Here is a 27,344-nt window from a genome sequence, read left to right on the forward strand (position 1 = left end):
CGGTTAGAATAGAAACCACCAGAAAATTCTGAACAGAGCAAGGTCTGGGTATAAAAGATAAATCTACCATAGAAGTATTTTCTAGATTATTATAAGACGCAAGTATTAGATCTGCTGTCTCACTAACAGTTTGATTGAAGTTCAAAGTAGCCTAGTCTGAAAAAAAAAGAGAAGGTAAGTCGTAGTCTATCATCACGATTCACGAGTCAGTTTTCTAACCTCGACTCACTCAGCCTCAGGTCACCAATCAATGGAATAGGCCTACATACAGGTTAAGGTTTGTGGAGATATTCCATAGATTACAATTGAAATATAGACCAGTACAATATGTACTCTAAAGAAACTTCAGCCGGCGGAGCATTTATGAAATAAGGTTGTAATTATTATAAACACCTGATGATAATTATGTCTTTCACACCAACCAACAAGAACAAGGATGACAAATCACAATTTCACCTTCTGTACTGCTACCAGTGCCAGTAGTACATGTAGATCTACTTACATGTACAGTACTCAAAAACTACCAAACAAGACAATCTAGATATGATATGTTTGTAAAAATGATAAAATATGCTTATTCACTTACCACTGACTAAGCCTTACCCACCTGTACCGATGAGTATAATGACAATGTGTTCTTACTTATTCATGAGGGGGAAACTAGAACTTAAATGTACTGCATGGTTATTGCCATTGGGGCTTGGTTTTGAATAAAGCTTACACATGTTGGTAGGCGACACAACTCATGAAGCGTTTGGAAATGAAATCAGCAAACACAGTGTTTTTCCATCACGATTCGCCGAGTTGCAGATGGTTAATAGAGAAAAGAGTCCCATGACTCGCCAGCATAAATCATAAATCACACCACAATGCACAAAATTGCAAGTCATTTGATAAAAAAATAACAGCAAAACAATGAAGAACCAATGAATGATAACCTGTCCTTGAATAAAACCCAATGACTTTAACTCGTTGTTTATAATTTAACAATGGTGGAAATGAGTACATGTACCAGTAGAGGATTTTGATCATTCTAATTTGGGATAAATACAAAGCCAGCCAACAAATGCTTTTGAAATGAAATGGAGTTTAAACCTCCTGCTGTTTGATTTTATTTATTTATTGTTGGTTTTATTTATCAGATAAGAAATACAGGTATAAAACTAGAGAAGGAAGATGGTGAAGGAAACTAAGTTCTATGACATATTAGGTGTAAAGCCTAATGCTACTGACAGCGAGATTAAAAAAGCATATAGAAAACTTGCTTTGAAATTCCATCCTGATAAAAACCCTAATGAGGGAGAGAAGGTGAGAAGATAATTCTTATTTACAGAGTGAATAGGGTTAGACAACATCGAAATTTAAAACTGGGTTTAGAACATCCAGTGCAATATCTATGGAAGCACAGTGTGACTCACTTTAAACGAGATAATCACAGACACTATTCTATGGAATCCTATTATAGAATTTTGTCTTGTGTATTTCAAGTTAACACTAAATGCTATTGAAACAGTTTAAACAAACTGGTTTCTCTAGGACATTAGAAGTTAAATGCAAGGGTTGGAGTACATGTAACTACATGTAGATACGACTTTGCAGTAATAAAAATGATCCTTACATCACTGTTCCATTATTTATGTTCTTTTGTTTTGTTTTTTTAGTTTAAACAAATAAGCCAGGCTTATGAAGTTTTATCTGATGCTAAAAAGCGTGAAATTTATGATCGTGGTGGAGAAGAGGCAATAAAAGGAGGAGATACTGGTGGAGGAGGATTCCACTCCCCTATGGATATATTTGACATGTTTTTTGGTGGTGGTGGTGGTAGAAGTCGTGGTCCAGCTAAGGGTAAAGATGTAATACATCAGATGAAAGTTTCATTAGAAGATTTATATAATGGTACAACCAGAAAATTGGCAGTACAGAAAAATGTAATCTGTTCAAATTGTGAAGGTAGGTAAACATACATGCATATGATGAGTCCAGGGGAAGAACGATCTAAGTCACATTTTTGTCTTTTTGCACAAAAGGCAAAACAGACTTTTTGACGAGAATGCTTGATGCGAACAGAACAGCGAGTGAGTTTAATTACAACGTCAAAATGATGTTTAATACAAATCATAATTAACAGTACAACTGACTTCCACTTTTCAGCAAAATTAAGGTCAAATAAATACGATGGGCTTGTTTGTATTTGTCCGTTAGGCCATTTCAGAAGGGCCTTGGTTCGATGGGACTCCGATCGTTTTTACCCAAAATTGATTGTTCCACAGAAAGCTTATTATACAATTTGCTACCAGATCGTGCCATTAACTGGAATTCGTTGAAAAAGTGACTTAGATCGTTCTTCCCCAGGGCTCTTCATATACTTAGTAGTTAGTGGGCTATAAAGGGTTGCTTGAAAACGACAATAGAATCATTGGTGAAATGTAGCTCCAATTGAATACAGTAATTGTTTATCCATAGAACTTATCTTGTTGCCTGTCTGGTTAAAATAAAGAATCTTATTGATTCTCAACCTTTTTCTATAATTATCTGAAGAGTTATGCCCCTTAATGAAATCCTGTTAATAGTTTAATAGGCTGCATTTGTTGACCCATCTTTCTGAAATTTATATTGATTGTTTATTCTATTGAAAAGGACAACCCTATTCAATTTCATCAATTTTATAATATATTCCAGCATTACACCCATCTTATACATGTATGACCACTTTATATGGTCGTTTATTGCCGTCAGTCAACCCTACATGTATCTATAGATTCATGAGATGAAGAATCCTATTGATTTTCAATGATTTCCGACAACTTGAACAGCTGGTACATGTTTTGTGTATAGTTGAAGTAGGAAGAGACCTTTCGTATTTTAATCATTACCTCATGTGTTGTAAATCTTAATCAGTTGTAATTAGTTTCTAATGCTCCTCTTGCCTACTCCCCAAACTATAGATGTAACAGCCTTTATGGACTGCTCCGTCGACTAAGCTTCTGCAGGGGTGTGTTTTGTTGTCTTTAATGTTAAAGAAAAAATTAAAAAAAACAATCTTGTTTAAGGTTTGTAGATGTTAAAATAATAAACTAATGAACATAAAAATCTGAAAACTGTGTGCAATGTTCAACATATTTTACTTGACATCACAACCTTCGTGCCGTTGTTCTTACCATCCAAATTTTGTGTTCAAGTCTATAACTGCAAATCATATCCCCCCCCCCCAACCCCCCATTGGTGTATTATACCATAGTTATATCTATTTAAATAAACTATTTGTGCAGGTCGTGGTGGTAAAGAAGGAGCTGTTGGTAAATGTGGTAATTGTAGAGGTACTGGTATGTGTGTACGTATTCACCAGTTGGCACCTGGTATGGTACAACAAGTCCAGAGTGTTTGTAATGAGTGTCATGGACAAGGCGAGAAAATCAATCCTAAAGATCGCTGTAAAAATTGTATGGGTAAAAAAGTGATTAAGGAAAGGAAAATTCTAGAAGTGCATGTAGATAAAGGTATGTTGTAATTTATTTTTTGTTTATTAATGTTGTTGATATGAAATCACAAATTATACATGTATATTGATATTGTAATAATTACTCAACAGGATTTTATCTGATTAACCAATGAAATGGCATGTTCATTCAATATACACAGCCGTTCTAGAGGTATGTCATTAGTTTGTAGGGGGTCACGGTGGGCAAAGTGGGTAAGACGTTGTCTCGCTAGCTTGGAGATCGGGTGTTCATCTAGATTTTCCGGCGTGGTTCCCCCTAGTCAAGGACAGCTGTGTAGTCGTTCGGATGGGACAAAAAAATGAGGTCCCATGCACACATTGGTCTGCACGTAAAAGATCCCTTAACAGTTGGAATTCGATATAAGAGTAGGCCGTAGTGCAGCTGTCTGGGTAAAATTTTCCTCATAGCATACTGTATGGCGTATGCCGGTCTTCATTAGCCCAGTCAGAGCAGAACAGTTGGACGTTAAACCCCATTTCATTTCATTAGTTTTTAGACACAATATATTGGGTTGGGAGAACTATGGCTCAGTGAGTAAGACTCATTAACACAGGAGGTTTTTGTTTGAATGCAGTGTTGGCCGAGAAAGTGCTTTAGGATTTTTTCAGCGTGGTTCTACTTGGCAGGCAGTGTCTATTTGTTCATATGGGATGGAAAAAAACATGCCATGTGCAATCTGGAAATATGGCACCTGTCACAGATATTGTCAGGCACAAATTCAGACTTTTGTCAGACAGAAAATCTCTGGTGCCTGTCTTTCTAAGGCACAGATTTGTTTAATATTATTAATAAGCTTACATGTCGGGCTCATCCTAAAGAGAAATTGTTTTCTATAAATAGGTATGCGAGATGAACAACAAATCCGTTTTTCGGGTGAAGGGGATCAAGAACCGGGGCTTGAACCAGGTGATATCATTATAGTACTGGATGAAAAAGAGCACCCTGTGTTTAAAAGAAGAGGAACAGATCTTAAAATGGACATGGAATTAGAATTAGTAGAAGCCCTTTGTGGATTTAGTAAATCTATACAAACTTTAGATGATAGGACATTAGTTATCTCAACTTTACCAGGTAGGCATTTATTCTGAGCAATTGATGTTGTTCACTTATGTGGGCGTTTTACTAATGAAAATGTTTGTCATTAAGTCATGCAAGTCATCATTACTCTTAAACATACATTATGCAAGAGCTAAATCTGCCTATTGCAGGTCTTTCTTTAGGCCTGAAATCTTATCTAAATTATTAATTAGACATTAATTAACCTATCCAGGCCATAATCTACTCTAGATGGCAGCGCTAGCCTGCCATCTTTAGTGGATTGTAAGCCGATTTACTGCATAACTTTCCTTCTCGATTAAACGATTTAATGGATAATCAAGACTATGCTGTTTATTGTACTGACTTTAGTAATGATGACCGAGGCTTATGGGAAGTTCAGTCGCTTAGTTCTCGGTTCATAGTGGATCAATTTGAATGAAATTTTCACCAAATTGCCTTTACATTATCTAGTTTTTAACTATTATAGTGAGAACTACCAACTCGTTACCGAATCTCCCATAATCTCCCATAATGCATATTAGTATGAGCAGAAAGTGGTGAGAAATTATACAGTAGTCAATAATTAGCAGGTGTGTAACTGGCTGTAAAAGATGTCACTTCTGGTATAAAAGTGATTATTTGTTATATCCACCGCTACTGAATACACAAACCTAACTACTAGTGGTGTTAGACCCAATCGTAACACCATTTAAACAACTACTTAATGACTGTTTTATTACTAACCATTTTAATTTGCTAGTTAACATTATGCACAAATAATAACGTTGGGTCTGTTTAGATAAACAAGCAGATGATTCTGAATATACATTTATTTTAGTTAATCAGGTTCATGATAAACATAATTTGGGATGCATACAAGATTTGTCTCCCTTGTAACACTTGGACAAGAATTCTTTTACTTTCCAGCCTTTTTTCATAATCAGGGCCCTGTTTCTCGAAATCTTAACTAAAGATAATATCCACATTTTAGTAGATACTTTAATTTTGATTGGCTAAGCACTAAAATCAATCTAATATTATCTAATCAAATTACTAAAATTTGGATTTTATCTTAGTTAAAATTTAGTGAAACAGACCCCTGTTTTATATTTTAGTTCTACTTGGAATTCAAAATATTTTCTTTTTTTTTTCAGGGGAGGTCGTAAAGAATGGTGATATAAAGTGTGTGTTGAAAGAAGGTATGCCAGTTTATAAAGACCCTTTTGAGAAGGGCAGACTTGTTATTATTTTCAGTGTGAACTTCCCACCAAATAATTTCTTACCAAAAGATAAATTGAAATCTCTGGAAAAATTACTACCACCAAGACAAGAAAGTATAATTCCAGATGGAGCTGAGGAGTGTACATTAATTGACTTTGATCCTTCAGCCTCGGGAAGGAGGCGTGGAAATGAAGCGTATGATTCCGATGATGAAAATCCTGGAGGTCAAAGAGTTCAATGTGCATCACATTAATGGACATTTTATGTTAGTTATTCTCTTCCTTGATATTCAAGGGGAAAAAAAGACTTTCATGTAAACATTTAATTCATTTCATGATATATTAAGGACATGTATCCTCCGCACCAAACTTTTAACTGCAACTATGTTTGCAATGATCTGATGATATAAATAGTAGGGGTGATGATTTTCTGTGATCGCGGAAAAAACGTGGAAATCGCGGAATTGTCCACTCAAAACGGAATTTGAAATCTCACACGGAAAAAGACGGAAAAGCCGATATTTGCTGATACTAAACACAAACTCAAAACAATTTTGCAGTTATCGAAGTATTTCATCTTTTTATTCATAAAAATCGGAAATATTGACTGATATCGCATGGTTTTGTTACTGTCTATTTTAGTATTTAGCTACTTTCATTTCATCATTTAGGAATCATAATTTTAATCGAAACGAAAACCCGTCTTTCAGGTATCCCTGTATACAATTACTCGTAGTTTTACTTGAATTAAACATTGTAATGTATATATATTAAGGCTGGGAATCGATATGAAATTTCAATATCGATTATCGGCAAGAATTTGTCAGCGATTATCGATAATAATCAATTATCATTCTTCCGGAAAAACCGAACTTTACCGACCTGTTATTTGTGTTGATCGAGTTACAGTAGTGTTATTATCCTCGTCTAATACTGTGCCGATGTACGTAAAAAAATCAATTAATATAAAATAATTAGTTGCTAAATGTAGGATTAACTTGAGTATTATTCTAAGTTTTGTTCTTGATTCATTTGAACCTTTTTTTTATTCCAATATCTCCGATAAATACAAAGACAATACATGGTTTCTCTTTGCAAGTTACTGGCGATCACAAAGTGTTACTAATAATAGAATAAAGTATAATAGAAGGCGTCTATTGATTGGACAATAAAAAAATAATTACCGGCTTTCAAAGTAGAATTTTTATGATTGGTTAATTTTGACGAAAACCAAAGTAGAATTCTTCCAAGAAATTCCCGGGAAGTCAAAAACGTGTTTTGTATGGGCTGTATCTGACATGATTTAGTAATAAAAGCTGAGTTGATCATTAATAATACAATTAGTTTTATCGTGAAAGCAGACAATTTCTCTACAAATCAATCAAGAGCAAAGAAGGGAGATAATTCTAATTTTACTATATCACATGCGATCGTCATTGTTCACAAAGTGCGTGACCTATTTTAGTTTCAATTAGTAATAACAACAAAAACAACGAAAATATTAAAATAATGTATTTAATCTTAAAGTTTAGTTTTTTTACAATAATATATATTTAAAATGTGCCAGTTTGTAAGCAGAGGGGGAAAATAGTTGTTGTGTTTATGTTATGTATTCGTTCATTCGTCTGCATGCCAGACTACGGCAAGTTCAGTCATGTGAAAGTGACCGTAACTTGCCGTCAGAAGGTAAATATACCGATAATCGATAATTGAATTTCAATATCGATTATCGTATCGCTAAATAACTTCTACCGATTATCGATTATATCGATATTTTTGCACAGCCTTAATATATATGTCTTAAAAAAAACTTCTGTCACTTCATAAAAGTAAAAATCGTTTCATTTACTTCTTATTTTACTGCCGGGCTTGTGACTCATGTTTATCCGCATTAACCACGTGACATCACAAATATACCATAGCCTTGTGAATCCAGCCCTTATTCTTGAAGAAACGGTAGTAACTACGAAGATGTCTGGATAAATCGCGACTACCACGAGCAGCTGAGAAAAATGGCTTCGTCTGCTAAAAAGATGAAACGAGCTCACAAGATGTAATTTTCTGTTATTTAATTCGGGAAACAGGTTTAAAGAATAACTAGTCATTGAACATTACAAGTCATTCACAATTCAACATTTGTTATCATTGGTTTAAAATGGTCCGTTTTGTAATAAAAGGCATTTTAAGATGTTTTATTCATTTATTCATAAAATAACATTTTATCTCGAAAAAACGGAATATGGTCAGCTCTGAAACAGAAAATAACGGAATTAAAAATACTTAAAACGGAATTTGCTATTTTCTGAAACGGAAAATCATCACCCCTAAAATAGGTTGGCTAAATAATGACTTCCTGTCACATGACCAGTGTATCTTTTGTAGTTATGTTAGAAAACAAATTTGAGAAAATCAAACATACATTCAAACTGGACAAAAGGGCAGAGTATTTCATATAACCAAGATATGTTCATAATTATAGAATCTTTTGGTTGAATTTATTTTATATCGAGCAACTTATTCAACGAACATCATTTTAAATCGTTGGGCATAAAAAGTGCCATTTGTTTGATTCAATTTTGATTAAGAACACTGGGTTCCCATCACCAAAATGAAGGGGTAGTGTAAAATTGATAATTTACTTTGTCACACAAAAATGTCGAAATAGACTATAAAAAAAAAGGTTTTGTTTTGGTTTGCTTTATTTGTTTAATCTAAAAATGAAGCATTTTCAACATTTTGGTTCATATCATAAACCAAGGATATGCAACTTAGTTTGCTGTCAAAGCCATTCTGAAAAAAAAAAATCCTTAACTTAAACACAAGGAAATGTGTAATACATGTACTATCTCCATGTTAATTCAGCTTTTAATTCTTTGTCATATTTTTTTTCTAAGATGTGAATGATTTTTTTTTCTTTAGTGAAAATGTTTATAATGTATAGGCTTATTATAGTTACAGGTGAGACAAACATATGCATATTTAAACCTTTTTTTTTGTAATGCTTTGACTGTCAACAAAAAAAAAATAATAATTGGTGTTTGCTTTCCTTAAAGGAGCTAAATCTATGTGATCCTAATATCCAATATTTATGACATAATGAACATTAAAATGACTACACGATTCCTGTATTCTATAGACATAATGGTTTCGACCACCATTTGTAATGAATGACCAAAGAAAAACATATCCCAGAAGACAATGAGGAAGTAACTGAAAATGTATGTTTCACAAAAAGCAGACTCAAATGACTGCCATTTTATTTCTATATTTCAACGAATAAATTGATATGTAATTAGAATAAAAAAATTAAAAATTGAAGATTGAATATACATCACTTTATAGAACCATTATTGTCAATTTTAGGGCTCCAAAAAATAGAGGTATACACCCTTTAAGTTCTAATATTTGTTGATCCATATTTAAATGACAAAGCAAAGCTAAGTACATTGTAAAACATTACATACAATACATACAAAGTAAAACTATGAATACATCTAATAAGATATCTGAAGGAATTTCTGAAGATTTCATCAGCAAGTCTTTAAATAAGGCATCCATCACAATATCGGACACAATTCTGGGATTGTTTTTTTTTTTCAGACACCTGAGTTTGTCTGGTGTCTGTCAGACATAGATTTGTCCATTTTCTGTGGGTTTTTTTTTGTTTTTTTAATAAATCGTAAATGTGTGCCTGGCACAAGGTTAAAATATGGGTACTGGTGCAGTAGTGCTTGACATTCTGTCTGTTACAAATAAAATGATGATTTCCAAGCCTATTTATCCAGTATGATTTAAAATGTTTTAAGCGTTCACTAATGTTTGTTCATTCAAAAATGATAATAATTGTTGACAAGTTAAGCAATGTTGTTGTTATTACTGTTGTCATCATCGGCTCTCAACAATTTTGACCTCCCTTTGTTTGTAACTTGCCTTGTATCAGAATTGTTTGTATTTTGATTTTATTCTGTTATTAGTTAAACAACTTATGATCAAATTCATTTGACTTTCATTCAAACAGAAGTAAAGTTTCAAACATGGTTTTCATATTTTTAAAGACGACCTTGGCAAAGGGGATGTTCTGTATCCCAGAAAGAAATGATCTGTTAAGTGCACTATCGTCATTTGAGGGATTAAGATTATTAATCCCCCTTGCAAAGTAGAAGATTGTGTCTTTCACCTTGCGGATCATCATCGCCCCTCCCCTTTTTTCTTGCCTGGTTAACCTTTAAAGCTGTCATCACCAATCACCACCATTCCACACACCCATTTCTTCAGCATTATGAAATTGATATTATGAAAGTGTAAAAAAAAAACAAGTTATTTAAAAAGCTAGATAGATCAATATAGGTTATAAAGGAGATTTCAGAATTTGTTCCACCAAATAGATTTTAACCTTTTTTTAGCGACCAACAAAGATCTGTTTACCTGCGACTTAAAGGTAAAATAAAGTATGCCTTGCTTACTCATTTCACAACATTATTTACTTCTTTTTGTCATGAACTGTTGTATGTTGAGTCATTAATAATTTATTTTGTAAAGTGTTTAATAAAATGTGATAGTGTAATAATGTAATCTTCTGTTATTTGTCTAGAACTAGGTACCCAGTTTGACCTCAATGCTGGCCAAGTAAGGTTACTCTTGATGAGGAACAGATTTTGATTGGACAATATCAAGGTCCCGTGCAAACATTGGCATACATATAAAATTTAAAAAAAAAAAAGATAGGCCATAGCACCAATGTCAAGTCATTATTGCCTTCATAAAACGTGGCATGGTGATATGACTTATACCCGGTTGATGCAGAAAAACCTGCAGGTTAAGCCCCCCCTTTCTTTAATCTAGAACTTTGATGTTGATCTATACAGGAGAGGTACTTAAAATTATTGTACAACACCCACTGTCAAAAGTATTCTAGGTTTGCATGGGGTTGGATCTATTTCCAGGTTTGGTCAAAGGCCATGAGATGTAAACAGGGCTAATCCTAACCCCAGACCTAACCGTAACCCACCATCTCATCAACAATCACATGCCCTAACCCTATTTACATCTAGGCGACCTGGAGGTTGCCTTTAATATCTAGATCTACCCATTTGTATTTAAATGTCAAGTACTCATTGCAATCCAAAATTCATCTGCTGATTATAATAATCTCTAAAATAACTGATGAAAGCTGTAAGTGATGGGACCTATGTTCAATTTCTGTTTTAGGTCGAACTAAATTATAAAAATAAGCCTTCAAAATACTTCAATGTCGTTGTTCCTTATCTACTTAATTAATTCCCAGACAGCCACATAGCTTTGGCCCCCATCTGGCTGGATGTGGCCCGTATCCAGCCAGATATTGACACATGTCGGCCATAGTCTGGGTAACACTTGCAGAACTATTGGCTCACCACTGATGAATAAATCTTATTTTTAGTAACTGGTATCTAATAATATCTTGTCGGTTTGTTAAAAAGTTTTAAATTGTTTGTTTTTTTTATATTCAAAACATTTGCAAAAATAATATTTTATTACGAACAAAAAAAAAAAAATAAAGTCTTGAAATAATATTTTTTTTAATGTACTGTATAAAATATGAATGAAAGCCCCTCACCTCACCCTCCAAAAAAAGCTAGTAAATGTAAATCTTTAAAGCAAAAATAATAAATTATTCTTAAAAAAAATTCAAAGAAATAAAGACGGCCTGAGTGTTGAGTATCATGCTACAAAGTAGTCCAATTTTAATTACTATAGCAGATTCTGTACTCAAATTATACAATTTGTTGAAACCAGCGGTCAACTGTGCACGACTTTCAACAAAGCATAATTAACAGCCAATTTACTATCTTGAAATCTGTTTGGTCATTGGCTGAATTTTAAATTCTAAAATTCAGTGTAAAATAACTTCATATTAACAATAAACTGAAGACATTGCAGTGGTACAATATCATTGATTTAACCTTGAACTCAACGTGTGAAAGAATAAGTAGTATATATACATCTACATGGTATATGTCAACATGATCTTGTTCGTTTAGCCAGCTGAAGCATGTCCATTTTATAAAACTTTAACACACAAACTGATCAGCAGTATACAGTGCTAGGACTATCTAGGAAAAAGTGCTAAATTTTGGATGTTTGGGTTTGGTCCGGTTCACTGATTTTAATTGCTTGGTATGCTGATCTAAACAACATGTCCGTCTTGAGTAGCATTGCCCTAATATAAATTACATAAGCGTTGACAACTATGAACCGGCCAGTGGGAGTATCAAATAACTTAACATTTTAATTTCTAAAATAAAAATCTCCTTTTATATAAAGTCTTTGATATCAGTTGTTTAGTCTTCCAAAAACCAAGTTTTATCATGCTGAGCTATTTTTGTACGCCCACATTTTCAAGTGGACGTGTATTGAGTCGCCCCTGTCAGCCCACAATTTACTTGTGGACACGCGGCTCCTTTCGATATTGGCATTTTATCCAATACTAAAAGCTGTTCTAACATATCACCATTCCACCCTTATGATGGTTGAGTTCGAATTTCATGAAAATCGGATTGAAACTGCCCGCTCCTCGTTCGCAAATAGTGTAAAGGTATATAATACCAAGGTTGTGGACACTGTAGAAGTCACAATTTTTTATCCGATTTTGATCAAACTTAAAATATATGTCTATATTCCACGGATTTTTGTTTCTTTCCATATTCGCACATATCGGTCCGTAACCTCCTAGATTATGGACCCTGTGTGTACCAAAAATTACAGTTATACCCGATTTTAAAAACCGTTTAAATATACACCGTTACACCCTGGGTTTGAATTTCATGATAATCGGATCGAAGGCTGTGGCCCCTCTAACGATGTGTATCCGGTTTTGAAAAAAACTTAATATTATATGTTTATGTATCGAAGATCTCTGTTTGATGTTCGGGTAAATCGGGCCTAACTTCTTGCCTTGTGGCCCCTATTGTACGAGAAATCGTGGTTTTTTTTAAGCTTTTCGGATTATATGTTCATATCCCAAAGTTCTGAGTTCCCGTCGATACTTCAGACCGTGTCTGCCTGGATGATGACCTCATTTTTTTAGCTTGTTCTCTGTCCATCTCTTGCGAAATGTGGGCGTCTCTTGCATGGCAACCGCTTTTTTCAAATATATTTCATATTGAAATTCACACTGTATATCAAAGTAGCTAAGTCTTTAACTCAATATCATCCACAGTCTTCCGGCATTGAAAACACGAATGATTTGTACATTTAAATGAACGTTGATGTTGATTTTACCAGGAAAAGATAGGCCTATGCTTATGATATCCAAATTGAATAGAAGCCTATAACTACCGTTCATAATCTCTACTTTTCGTCTCTTCAAAATACGAAAGTCAAAAAGTAGAAGTTACGACAAAATGAGAAGGGGTGATTCATCTTCTTAACAATGAAGGGTTTTCTCTGGATCCACTCACTGCTAAAAAAAAAAACCACTGTGCAAGAAAATTATTGGGTTAAAAATATAGGGTATTTGGGTCCAGAAATGACCTAGTTTGTGTTGAGTGGAAGTTAAGTCTCAATTCTCTCTCACTTTCTCTCTCTCTCTCTCTCTCTCTCTCTCTCTCTCTCTCCATTTTATTGGGTATAAAGTAAGAAATATGTCAGTAAATGAGGTCAGTGTTTAAGAGTATTTTGTTAATGATCTGTTAACTCACCTGACCGTTATAACATGGGATAACTTACAATAGAATGATAAATAGTATGATATATAGATTATAGCCCTCGACTTCTTCACTCCTGCCAACTTTTAACAGCAAAATCACTAAAACAAAAGTCTGCCATTGAAAAAACGAACAGTCATCATCACGTACTTATCCCACACCGAACAAAGTTAAGGGCTTCGTCTGTACTTCCTTTTTTTTCCAGAACAGATCTAATAAACCATTTAAGATATGTTTATGAAACTTTGTTCCCATCATTCTATTATAGTAATTGTGCCATTTTATTTATACGCCCACATTGAAATGTGGTCGTATATTGTTGTTAACTATCATAGTGAGAACTGCCAGCTCTTTATCTAATCTCCCATAATGTATGTTTAATAGTGTAAAACAAAGAATATTGGAGACAGGTGATTAGGGAAATATGATATAGATATAAATGGGGGGTAATTAAGGTGGATTAAGATTCATTAAAATATAGCTGACTGAACTAAGTAACACTGTGCGGATTAGTACGACGTATTAAACATTTACTATTGGGCTGTAATTATCAATTGTAAGAATAATGCATATTTATAAACGAATTTCACCCTACTACGAGTTCTTGATGTGGAAATTTACACGGAAATATTTATTTATGGCTAGGGATATGATATCATATCTTTCTTATCTAAATTAGATCCTGTATATATATATATCAACAATAAGCAGGATGTAATTTAGATATCATATCCCTAGCCATAAATAAATATTTCCGTGTAAATTTCCACATCAAGAACTCTGTGGTGACAGAGAAAATAAGTAATATTGTTATAATACATTATTGAAGGTGGACTGTTTTGTTGACATTGACAATAAATTCGCGTTAACGAAATAGTCTATAAAGTCTATAGATTGCGATATTAGCGACCTTTGATTTTGGCTTGCCTCGGAAGTTGATGTAGTTTCTACTTTCAAGGTCACTTTTCGACCTTCGTGTTTTGAAGGGGCGAAAAGTAGAAATTATAGGCTTCCATAAAATTGTAAGACAAAATAAACATTTTACCATTGGTTCACGAATACCTTTAAGTGCCATTTATAACAAGGGACGAGGCTAGATATATTCCACATGTAATTCAAAGGTTTACGTCATATTCCTATCTGGAGAGCATGCGCAATAAATAATAAATCAGTTTATGTACATTCATATTACATTATTATTTGTGTTGCGAACCATTTGTGTCAATTTCTAGGTCCTAAATATTAGCGATTTAGCTCCTTTAAATAACAAATACATGTAGATTGTTTTGGGGTGACCTTTTCCCTGTATGTATATAATCAGTAAATGTTCATATTTTTGCACCAAAATAGATAATATTGGATCAAATTTTCTTTTACTGATAATTGATAAGTTCGTAAATAGTATTGTACGATGGATCAATAGGCCATTAATATTTCGATATTGACCCCTTTCTATAGAAATCAATATATAATTGGCAAGAGTTATACAATCGTAATGTGCTCAACAACCCTTGTTTTACTTATGAATATTAATCTCCACAAGAAAAAGTTCCAAAATCATTTAATTGGTTAGCATCAAATTGGTCAATATCAAAGTATATGAGTAAAATAATGTAATATAATTTATACCCTGGCTTAGACAAGCTGCTGTAGATATTACATCAAATTAATAAGCTTATTATTACATTATGTAATATTCGAATCAATTTTTTTTTATTATATTAAATTGTTATTAAATTTATTTATTTCTGTGTTTAATTTGATTAGTTTTTCTTATTCTCTTATTCAAATCTCATAGAATCTGATTCCAAACCCATCTAGCTTTAGTTTTACATTCTAAATATAGAGCAGTGTAATATGACACTTATACAATACACCATCTGAATAGATACTTATTGGGCTACAATTTATTGTCTTTGAAAGGTTGATGACAGGATTCTCTTCAACGAATCTTTGAGGTCACATTCCCAAACTTGAAAAAAACTGGCTGATTTCTAGTTGGTCTTAAGACTGTATATACTCGCTTGGCCGCTTCTATTACTGAACGAGATGAGTTAATTAGCTCTCAATATTAACTTTACTTCTATGACATTCTTAAACAATTTTTTATAACAAAATACATCAATGCGCTGGAAGTATATCTGGATAATAGATATATTTCCTGCTTAGTGTAGATGGGTACATACAACGATACACTAGTACGCGTAGGCGTAAAATGAGTAAATAGCGCCAATTCTGCTGCTTAGATCTATTTGATAAACACAACTTCAAGTTTGGACAAAGGTCACAACATGTAAACAGGGTTACCGGTAACCCCAACCCTAACCCTGAACTTAGCCCCAATGTTTACCATAACCCCTCGCCAACAATCACGAGCCCAATAGTTACATCTCAGCGACCTTGACGAAAATCGAGCTGACCTTAATAGATTTGACCCAATTTCTCCCCGGACCAGTTTGTGTAGTCATCTTCTACAGAGTTAAAAGAAACCTTTCGCATTAGTGGTTTGAAATAGATTGACAACTGCAGTGTTTTTATCCCAGTATTGTGGCCGGGTTATGGATCGTATATAATAGTACAGTTTTATGGTGGGCTGTTCCGTTATGCTTGGTTGTAATTTGGATTAGTATTGTCAAGAAAGAAAAACGAAATGTTGCAAGATATAACGACGTACATAGCAGACCCGTTATACAGAACACAAATAAGTTTGGTAACATTTGTGCTGGCATTGATTTGTGCCAAGATTATATTGGATTTAGTTAGAAAGGACAACTTCCCTCCTGGACCAAATGGCTTGCCTGTTTTAGGTTATCTACCCTTTTTCGGTACTCACCCGCATCTCACCTTTAATAAACTAAGAGGAAAATATGGCGACATCTTTAGTATCAAAATGGGCAGTTTCCCAGCCGTTGTAATCAATGGCAAGACGTTAATTAAAGAGGCTTTGGTTACTAGAGGAGATGATTTTTCAGGCAGGCCAAATTTCTACTTCGCCTCTCTATTTGGAGAACATACGCTAAGTTTTGGACGTTTTTCAGAGAGTAGTATACGGCACAAGAAGATAGCATACCACTGCTTGTATGTCTTTGCAAATTCCCGAAAAAATCCCACCGAAGACATGATTTACGAGGAAGCAAAGATAACAGTTTCAGAATTTAACAATATGAACGGGAAACCCTTTTGCCCAACGGAATTTCTCTATGTTAGTGTTGGAAGTATAATTTTTCAAATCTGTTTTGGAAAGCATACAAATATTCGAGAAGAAGATGAAACTTTTAAAACATTTCTCGTAGGTAACCGTGAATTTATACAATTTGCTGCATCTGGAAATCCTGTTGATGTTATGCCATGGTTGAGATACGTTATGCCATGGAAAATCTCAACTATGATCAAACTTGACGAACAAGTTAGGGAAATCAGAATTCAGAAAGTTGAAGAAAGTTTGAAGACCTACACACCGTCTAACCCGAGGCATCTCGCAGATGGCTTGACTGCTGCCGTTAAAGAAGCCGAAGCTGACCCCTCATCCGATTTTACAGCTGAAAGGATTTACTCGACTTTGGATGACCTCATGGGTGCTGGATTCGAAACAGTATCGAATACTTTGAATTGGGCCCTGCTATTGCTAACAGCGCACCAAGAAGTTCAACGAATGGTCCATGAGGAAATTGACGATGTTTTAGGACAACGACAACCAAAGTTGGAAGATAAAGCGGAAATGCACTACTGCATGGCAACTATTAACGAAATCCTGCGATTTTCAAATATAGCACCACTTGCCCTGCCCCATGCAGCTACCAAGGATACTGAGCTGAACGGTTATATTATTCCAAAAGATACTGTTATCCTCCCAAACATGTACTCAATCAGCCACGATGAAAAGCTGTGGGGTGATCCTTTTAATTTTAGACCAGAACGATTCCTTGATGCTGAAGGAAAGCTGGATAATAACACCACAGACAAATTCACGGCGTTTTCAATGGGTAGACGTAAATGTGTTGGCGAGTTTTTGGCACGCATGGAACTGTTTCTATTCTTCACAGGAATATTTCAGAATTGTGCTTTTAACAAGCCAGCTCATATCAAGGACTATTCATTTGATAGCGTTGTCGGCCTCGTTCTCTCCCCAGTTCCATATGAAATTTGTGCTTCAATGAGAGAATAGATCCAGTTTCAAACAAACTATGTCATATCCTTAAAATATGGAGAATCATCATTTTGATAAAATATTAATGTTATAAATTCAGGAATTTCTAGTAATATTGTTGTCTTGTTTGCAGTCAATATTAGCATGAATTTAGTAGTTTTAATTTTGTACTTTTGTTTTTTACTACAAAACATATGATTTTGTAAATCGTGGATCGCAATTGTCGTTTGTGATTGGGGAAAGTGCAGCGGGTAAGTAGTTGGCCTTGCCTTGGACGCAAAACTGGCGACAATATGTGTATATAATATTTACGGTAATTCCCCTTTGCACAGATTGAAATGTGTGAAACGATCTTGTACAGAGTGCATGCTAAGTTAGCATCTTGAAAAGTTTCTTCTATCACCGCGAAGTGACATGCTCTTGGTTTGCACATAAATTGCACATGTACTTCGTATTTGATGACGTTTTCATTTGTAAGCCTTGTATTCTACCGTTTGGCTTCTACACAACTGTAGTGGCTATGCTAACTTTGGTTTCTTTAGAAACATTTGGGGGATAGTAATTACGCTTTGGGTCTTCTTCTTCTATTAGTGTTTAGTTTACTATGCTCAGCGAACGCGTAGGGGTCTTTCCTGCGCGAGGAAAACGGACTACCTGGAGTAAACGTACGAAGTTGGGAGAGAGCCCCTATCTCCAAGCCACATACACTCACACCAGGGATCGAAACCACAACCGCAAGCCAGAGGTGGACGGTCAGCTAGAGTTCCAAGGGCGACATTCTAGACCCCCCCCCCACCCATGTAGGCTACCCCCACTACACTTTGGGTAGAGGTTTCTGGTATATATATGTTTACTTTTGATAAACAGCAGGGATGCCCAGAAACTGTTTGGCACCATGTATAATTTATATTGCAAATGCCACGGGAGCCCTTGCATCATCAGAGAAAAGGAGGTATATTATGGTCGTTGTGCGTCAAACTCACACAAATGAAATTAGTGTGTCATTGTGGAAGATAAATATGATCATTAAATTATAAAATTAGAAATTATAATATGCTTTATATCAAAGTGCCGAAATGTTTATGTTCCCATTCTTAAACTCTACCGTGATATGGGGTGGGGGGGGGCGAATGGTTGTAACATGAGATTGTAAGGGGATATCAGTTTTGAAAAAGGGAGCCACGGTAGCTCAGTGAATAGGACGTTGGCTTCACTAACCATGGAGCAGGTTTCGGGATATTGCAGTGTGGTTCTCCTTCTCAGTGTTGCAAGGCAGAGAGCCTAGCACTGGACGACGTATAGCCGTTCGGATGGTACGAAATGTCGAGTTCCCGTGTACCCATTGGCATGCACGTAAAACAACCCTCGGTAGTTGGAATTCGTTATAAGCGTACGCCGTGGTACCGCTGCCCGGGCACGATTTCCCTCATAACACACTATATGGTGTATGCTCGTCTTCTTTAGCCCAGTAGGACGTTAAACCAGCCAAAATCTTTAGCTTGCTTAGAAACACAATTCCGCTACAAGGTCCTCCTTTCTAAACAAACTAATTGCCGGAAAATTTTCTTTGTCACCTGAATTTTCTGAATGAATCAATCATTAACTAAAACATATTTTCCACAAAGCTGTGATGGTTGTTTATTTTTAACTAATTACACAATTATACAATTATATCTCCATGATATGTGGTCGCATTCTCCATTATCTGATGTTTGTGTCCGAAAAAATGAAATACATTGCTCGAAAAATGGACGGTTCACCGAATCTGGGAGGGTGGGGGTGGAGCATATAAGTTCTTCCAAAACAGTATTTTTACTAATATTTATATCTGTAAACTTTTAGTTCAGATTACATTTCAGGCTAAATTCCTAACAAATATTTGAATTGAAACAAAGCATCTATAAATCAGCTACTTATTTATTTGGGCGACATTTCGAATAGTATTGTCTCAACGTTATCAAGACCCCGGACCTCCTGATTAGTTATCAGTAATTAGTGATATTTTCCATAAAGGGAGATAACTCCGCATGTTCCCTTGTCCATGAGGTTTTCTGCATTTTGCTTTTAATCAAAACCTAACCAATAGCATAGTGTTTGCATAGGATGAAGGCATCGGATGTTTTCGCCAATATTTAATTTTATGTCAACTTCACAATTGTTAGTATAGATAAAGCATTTACTTGACAGTTATCACAATTTTCATCTGGCCCTAAATCGAGTTATTGCAAACACTTTGCTTGGAACTCTCCGGATCGGTGTTCCTGGTGTTCCACAAATGTATAGTTTGTTTAGTAGGGAGGACCTTGTAGCGGAACTTCGCGCTAGAAATTTTGGCTGCAGGCTGCCACACTTGGATTAATACACATCTGATAACGCCACTGGTTTCAAGACTTACCATTGGAAGCTCTACCCAATTAAAAAAATCAATTCATTTATTTAATCATCTATACCGACTAAAAATCTGGCGCTACATCCACGCGTGGCGACAATATTTAGACCACGAACAAATATACTTTTCCCAAATATACATGGGTATTTCGATAACTGCGCTAGTATTTCAACAGAAACGATTGTCCCCTTTTCGGCAACAGGACACACTTTTCTTCGGAATTTGACACTGCTACATCTCCCAGTCTTTAGTTCTCCTAAAAGAAAATTAAATGACCATAAAATTAAATAGACAAACCAAGTTAACTTTGTTCTATGAACTGTCTGGGTTTTCGGGAATCAAAGTACTAGCATATAGTCCCCCATCAAGAGAGAAGGTGTGTGGGGTGGGGTGGGGTATATGATATTTTTATGTGATATCTTATTACCAGAACCAAACCCCCTATTTTGTGAAAGCTATTATGTTCGTGTTTTGAGCCATGTATGATCGTCTAGACGAAGCTCAAGTCGGACTATAGTGAGAATTCGGATATTCTATATGGCGGTATAATAGATTCAAAATTCAAAAATGCTTTCGTCTAACTTCTAACTTCTGTTAATGTATTTTTTAACTTCTATTCATGTAATTACTAACTTCTATTCATGTAACTTTTAAATTAAGACAATGTATAATCCAACTTCTTTATTTGTTCAGTGTAAATTTTAATTCTATTTCATCTTATTTCTATTACTTAGACGAAAAACGTCTTCTTCATTGATGCTTTAAACGTTTAGCATCAACAGAGAGAGAGACGGGCTTGATAAAGACGAGTGTATCCTCGTCGAAACGTCGCTTAGTATTAAACTCAATAATTGTGTATCCATAAAATTGTACCCTGTGTTAATATAGACCGTACAGTATATATAAATATTAATTGGCTCAAGTGTAAAAAAAAAAAAAAATCAAATAAAATTCTCCAAATCCTGCACTTGCTTTAAATAAAAATTAGCAAATGCTGATTAGCTTATATTTGAAATAGTATTTGTATAAACCATATCACGTTCGATGTTGTTTGGGGGGTTGGATGGCCGAATGATTAGCACGTGCGCGCTGTATCATAAGGTCTGTTATCGAGTCAACTGGTGTGGTTTCGATTTCCCGGTTGTACGTGCCAAGGAGTATGTTCGCCTGTCCAACCTCATGGGTTTTCTCCGAGTCCTCCAGGTTCCTCCCACTGCTAAAGACCCTACGCGCAAGCGAATTATTGAAATAAAATTGAGCCATATGTTAGTCCCGAAATGACTTAGCTTGTGTCGCGTGGACGTTAAACCCCATTTCTCTCTCTCTCTCTCCCCTATCTCTCTCTCTCTCCCTCTCTCTCTCGATGTATGGGGATCACGTGGCTAAGTGGGTAAGACGCTGGCTCGCTAGCCTGGAGGTCGGGTGTTCGATCCCTGCATTGGCAGAGAAAGTTCATCCAGATTTTCCGGCGTGGTTCCCCCTTGTCAGTGATGCAGGACGGAAGGCCTGACAAGGACAGCTGTCTAGTCCTTCGGATGAGACGAAAAACCGAGGTCCCATGTATACATTGGAATGCACGTAAAAGATCCCTTGGCAGTTGGAATTCGATATAAGAGTAGGCGATAGTGCCGCTGCCCGGGCAAAATTTCCCTCATAGCACACTGTATGGCGTATGCCCGTCTTCATTAGCCCAACATAGGAGCAGAACAGTAGGACGTTAAACCCCATTTCATTTCTCTCGATGTATTCAATTTTAACACTCCGCCAAACCATTCAACCTGACGAAGAGCGAGTCGTTTGTATCAACAGAATGGTCCCGATCAGGTGCTCAATCGCCAAATTGAGCACACGGTGGCGACACCAAACGACGTCATAATGACGGTTGCTAGGTAGAAGTATCAAAATTCTAACATGTAAAGCGACAATAAAGTAGACATTTTTCGTCTTAAAAATAGAAATAAGATGAAACAGAATTAAAATTTACATTGAACAAATAAAGAAGTTGGATTATTCATTGTCTTAATTTAGAAATTACATGAATGGAAGTTAGAAATTACATGAATGGAAGTTAGAAATTACATGAATGGAAGTAAGAAATTAGACGATAGAATGTTAGAATTTTGAATCTAATATACCGCCATACATATTTACCCCAGATGATTTCATTTGAATTAATTTGGTTATAACTATATGTATACTCTCCGTGGAAGAAAGTTTACTTGTCCTTTTTCATCCACTATAGACAAAACGTACTAGAGTAATGACACTCCAGTGAGATGTCGCGGGTTCGATCCCGTGGTGGGGCGAGAAAGTTCACCGTGATTTTCCGGCGTGTTTTCCCCTTGTCAGTGGTGCAGGGCGGAGGGCCTACAGTGACATCTGTCTAGTCGTTGGGATGGGACTAAAAACCTATGTCCGATTTGCACGTAAAATATCCCTTGGCAGTTGGAATTTTATATAAGAGTAGGCCGTAGCGCCACTATCCAAGCCAAATTTTCCTCATAGCACACTTTGTGGTGTAAGCCCGTCTTCATTAGCGCAGTCGGGTCAGAACAGTAGGACGTTAAACCCCATTTCATTTCATTTCATGACACTCCGGCAACTACTGGATCTCATCTTATGCAGAGTTAATGTGATAGTACATTTTTTAGCTCAGGGGATTTTATCTGCCGTAACGTCTGACACTAATCCCGGATTTAAGATAAATGTACATCATAAAACTAGGTTGTCATTTTTTCTCTTTGAAAATGACAAATGAACACATTTGAAATACATGTAGTATGTAAATTGTCTTTCGTGTTTTTATTTATTTTTTTTTAAAATAGATGCGTCAAAATGCGTAATGATATACCTTGAGCTGTCCCATGGAAAATGTCGGTGTTTTTCATTTCGTCTGACTCTTAACTCCTCTGACTTTTCCCTTATTGAGAGAGATGGATGGAGAGAGAGAGGGAGGGGGGGGGGGTATATTGTGTCGAGATACAAATTTTGTGATTAGATTTCTAAGCAACAAATTACTACAGTAGTGGCTGGTGATATGATGCACCCACATTAAAGGGCATGCGACTCTGTTCTTCGCAACCTTAGAATAATTCTGAAGCACATATTAGTGCTTGAATGTATATAAATTGGCTTCCATTAAATATTTTATTGTAATTTCGTATCAATTTTTTTTAGGTGAAATACGTAAACAGTCCAAAATGAACGACAACGGTTTATGTCTGCTTAGCCCATTGTACATTTTTTTTCTGTTTTTTTTTTTGTTATTATTTTGTCGTTTGTGAATCAGTCATTACTAATTACTGCATTGTCATGAAGGGTATGTTGTAGAATTTTTGTTTTGTTCATTACATATTTACAAATGCCGCCCGAAAAATAGAAATACAAGACTCGTGTACCAATTTCAAGTATGTTAGGATTTCATATTTTCGTGGTAAGATAACGTCAATATTGATTGAAATGGAACAATACTGAATTTTAATTCGTGGTTTAATTTCGAAGTTTAATACTGAGTTAGAGGTTTTGCTTATTAACCCACAAACAAGTCTAAACGATATGACAATGTCGCAAATTATATAATATACACGGAATAATATCCATTAATTACGCATTGTCCTACAATAAAATAACAACGAAATTATCGAATTAGTAGTGTAAGCGGGGGTGGGGGTGTAAATTCACAATAAAAACTAAGGTGTTTAGTTTTTAAACCTTTATTAAAACCCTGAAAATATATACTTCAAAATTAATATACGTATATCACAGTGGAGTAATACAAAATGAAATAATAGTAAGGCATGCATACTTAATGATGAAATATATCAATAATTTACACACTAAAATACATCACTAATTAAATACATTATAAGCAGTTGACGGAAGCGATGTAATACTGCGTACGAAAATTTACACACTAAAATACATCACTAATTAAATACATTATTAACAGTCGACGGATGCGATGTAATACTGCGTACGACAATTTACACACTAAAATACATCACTAATTAAATACATTATTAACAGTCGACGGATGCGATGTAATACTGCGTCCGACAGAGAGATCTTATAGTTTGATAAAACAAGAAAAAAAAGGCAAGAACAACAATAAAATATTTTATTCAACTGTCATCTATTTCACACGAACGTTACGAACACTTGTCAATCAAGTTCTCATAAATCCTTAATGAGAGTTTTACAATTGATGTGTATTATATTCACAGCTAATTGCGGGCTATATTTCTTTATTTTACGTAAATAGGTAAAAATATAGTAGTATTTTTTATGATGATGAATGGAAGACGACATTATGTGACATAAACATGAAATAATGTAACTAAAAATATTTTTAAAAGAATGACAGAAAGGCATGCGTGAATTAATATCCGTGAAACTTACCTAAATTACAGAGCACGCCCTTATAAGCCATTTATACATCAAAGGTTTCTTTGACATAATTTATGGCGGTTAAATACAAAAACATAATATGGAACACAATTACTATTTTAATTAAAGCGCCGTTTCGTTGAGGGTTGTCACAACGTTTTCTGGCAAATGAAAACGTTGAGAGAACCCTCAACGAAACGTTGCTTTAATTAAAATAGTAATTGTGTTCCATATTATGTTTTTGTGTTTATTGCGTATGTTAATTGCTAAATGCCACTCACAGAAGATTATAGCGGTTAATTTAGAAATAGGGCCATATGGAGATTAAACTATGAGACACGAGTATTGGTTGTTTTTTTTTTGTTTTGTTTTTTTTCGTAGATGTGGCCCCAGAGAAAATATGGAGTGATCAAATTGGGATATTGAAATGACTATGAGTTGAGGCCCCCTCGCTGGTTTAACAAATTTAGATTTGAGTAGTACTTACGCTGTTGGCCATTTGCTTAAAATAATTGTTGTTCTAAACCTAACTGTGAAAGACATGTACAAAGTAGATGGTTTACATTTATTTTTCTACATAGCCCCCTTCGAGGTGTACCACTTTTGCCAATGATGTTACAAGGCCTGGATGTCGGTCAGGAGGAAATTGTCTTCAGCCACCCTAAAAAAGTCATTCACAGCTAATATGACATCATCATTACTCGGAAAATGGCGATCGACTAGTTTCTGTTTCTTTTCCATTTTTGCAAACAGGGTCTCATCCACCAGAGTCTGCTTCAAAACGGATTGTCACGGGACGTCAGGAATCTGACACGTTTCTGATCCACAATCAAGAACTTTAACACCCATTTTGCAAAAAAAATTGTTTTTCCTAACTCGTTGGCGATAATGTGCTCAACCCTCTCATAAGAGATGCTCAGAACATGCATGTCATCGTCAAGACTCTCTCTGTCACACTTAGATTCTGCAGTCCATCTCTTTACTGAAGAAAAGGAAGGGACATCATAATCAAAGGTGGAGACAATGTCGGTATGTATTTGTTTTGGGATTAGTCCATTCAGTTGCAGGTATTTGATGACCACCCTATAGCCAGTTCTGTCCATTTCTGGTGTTTTCAATGGGTTGGTTCACAAGATGGTCTGGTACGAAGACAATAACATTACAGTTGCAGTTCTTATGTCTATGACAATTGATCTATCCTTTTCTAGCTTAGAACTTTTCAATCAGCCGTCGTAGGAGCACAGATTTGAGGAAAGGGTCTAAAAAAATTTTTAATTTTTTAAATTATATTTGAATCATCTATATATTGTCTTCTAACTATGAAGGTAGAATCCCAATAATCATTCATAGTTTCAGGTCTTGTAGGTCCCATGGCGTCGGGAAAATTGTTTTCAATTTTATATGTGCTGGAAAGCTCCCGCTATAGCTCTATTAATTGGCCCATTAACAGTAACACATCTACATAAATAAAAGGAAGGCAAGGGCTTAGCACAGCCTTCGAAGCGGTACTCGATGCCCGAAAACTGTGGCACAATACAGAAAGGCTTCAGACCAAACTGGGCACTTTATTTTGCCGACTAGAAGCCAAAAACGTTAATTTTACCCCCAATTTTTTTTAATTAACCTTACCCATCTGATTTTTTGCGGGAGGTTGGGGAGGGGGGGGGCAGCTTAAATTGAAGATGTCATACGAAATTTTAATGTCACTTGAGTCCCCTTGTGTATGTTTATACTGACGATACATAACATTTTATACATGGTTTGTGATAAATTGAAGGTGTTTTATATTCGTAATATATATCTAGAAAAAAGTTAATATGTTTAAGAAAATATGTTATGTTACGGATAAAACAGATCTACTCTCTGTCAAGTTCTGAGATTTACTCACTAACCATAATGCATGGTCTTTGTTTGATACCGGTGTGTGCCGAAAATGAAATGTTTCTCGTGATGTTCCATGCAGTCTGTTTTTCATTTATCAGTGGAGCAGGGCGTACCTCCTGGCGAGGAAAATCGTCTGGTCTCTCGGATGGACGAATAACCGAGGTCCCTTGCATACCTTTGGCAACACTTAAAAATCCACAGACAGTTAGAAATCGAATTAAAAGTAGCTATCAAGACAAAAATTAGTACAGGATTACATGCTACAAGCTTCCCGTACTACTGCCTCTGTGAGCAGTCCACGGATGTTCATCTGCGCTGAAACTGTTCGTCACCTACAATATGTATACCCTTTACCAGCAGGTTAGATCTGTTTAATAAGGCCAACTTCAAGGCCAACTAGGAAATATCACGAACCAAATTTACATCATCCTAGGTCAGTGCTTATATGGAGACTTTACATCTCTCCCAAATTCTTAAACCTAACCCTGGACCCAGGTCTAACGCTTACCCTAACCCTAACCTACAATCTCGCCAACAATCACGTGTCCTAGCCTTATTTACATCTCAGCGACCTTGACGAAATCTTGAGATGGCCTTAAGAAATAGATCTAGCCCTAGTTACCAGCCAGTAATGGCCATGTAATGAGTAATGGAAGATTTCAAAAGTAATGAGTAATGGAAATGTTATTAATTACATTCCAAAAATCATGTAATGGTCAATTACATTTCAATTACTTTTCAATTACATTTTATGGCACATATAAATATTTCTAATATGACACGCCTCAAATTTTATAGCACCAAAGAAATAATACCAGCGTGCAACAATAGTTTGCGTTGGGTCAATTATGACGCAACCCCGACACAGATTTCTAAGTTTTTACCCCTTGTGCCAACGTCCAATTACAATCATGCGAGTTCACATGTTTAGCCAACACTTCAGTCAAATCTGTGGTGGGTTTTCATTGAATCTCGGTATATTTAACAAAATAAAAATGTTTTCAGAGGCTCTCGATTGCAACTCGCTTTTTTTTAATAGAGCTTTATGTTGGTATAAAGCACTCATATTACTAATTAGACATAACTAGACAGCGT

The 27,344-nt window shown here is 35.4% G+C and overlaps 2 protein-coding genes across 2 annotated transcripts; both read left to right on the forward strand.

The window, feature by feature from the left end:
• Window positions 1-8: 8 nt before the first annotated feature.
• Window positions 9-10,325, forward strand: LOC126816659 (dnaJ homolog subfamily A member 1). Its single transcript, XM_050543374.2, has 6 exons — window positions 9-174; window positions 1,143-1,308; window positions 1,662-1,950; window positions 3,270-3,497; window positions 4,341-4,571; window positions 5,693-10,325. Exons 2-6 carry the CDS (start codon window positions 1,177-1,179, stop codon window positions 6,010-6,012), a joined length of 1,200 nt encoding a protein of 399 aa, XP_050399331.1. The 5' UTR covers window positions 9-174; window positions 1,143-1,176; the 3' UTR covers window positions 6,013-10,325.
• A 5,561-nt stretch (window positions 10,326-15,886) lies between these two features.
• LOC126816658 (cytochrome P450 1A1) lies at window positions 15,887-20,944 on the forward strand. The gene has a single exon (XM_050543373.2). The coding sequence runs from the start codon at window positions 16,094-16,096 to the stop codon at window positions 17,606-17,608; it is 1,515 nt and encodes a 504-aa protein (XP_050399330.1). The 5' UTR covers window positions 15,887-16,093; the 3' UTR covers window positions 17,609-20,944.
• The last annotated feature ends 6,400 nt before the right edge of the window (window positions 20,945-27,344 follow it).

The sequence above is a fragment of the Patella vulgata genome, chromosome 3 (assembly GCF_932274485.2).
Source record: "Patella vulgata chromosome 3, xgPatVulg1.2, whole genome shotgun sequence".
NCBI lineage: Eukaryota > Metazoa > Mollusca > Gastropoda > Patellidae > Patella > Patella vulgata.

Bases quoted from the DNA above. Each gene is read 5' to 3' on its own strand.
- LOC126816659 (XM_050543374.2), top strand. From the start codon at position 1,177: ATGGTGAAGGAAACTAAGTTCTATGACATATTAGGTGTAAAGCCTAAT. The intron at 1,951-3,269 runs GTAGGTAAACAT...CTATTTGTGCAG, and splicing joins AATCTGTTCAAATTGTGAAG to GTCGTGGTGGTAAAGAAGGA. The intron at 4,572-5,692 runs GTAGGCATTTAT...TTTTTTTTTCAG, and splicing joins AGTTATCTCAACTTTACCAG to GGGAGGTCGTAAAGAATGGT.
- LOC126816658 (XM_050543373.2), top strand. From the start codon at position 16,094: ATGTTGCAAGATATAACGACGTACATAGCAGACCCGTTATACAGAACA.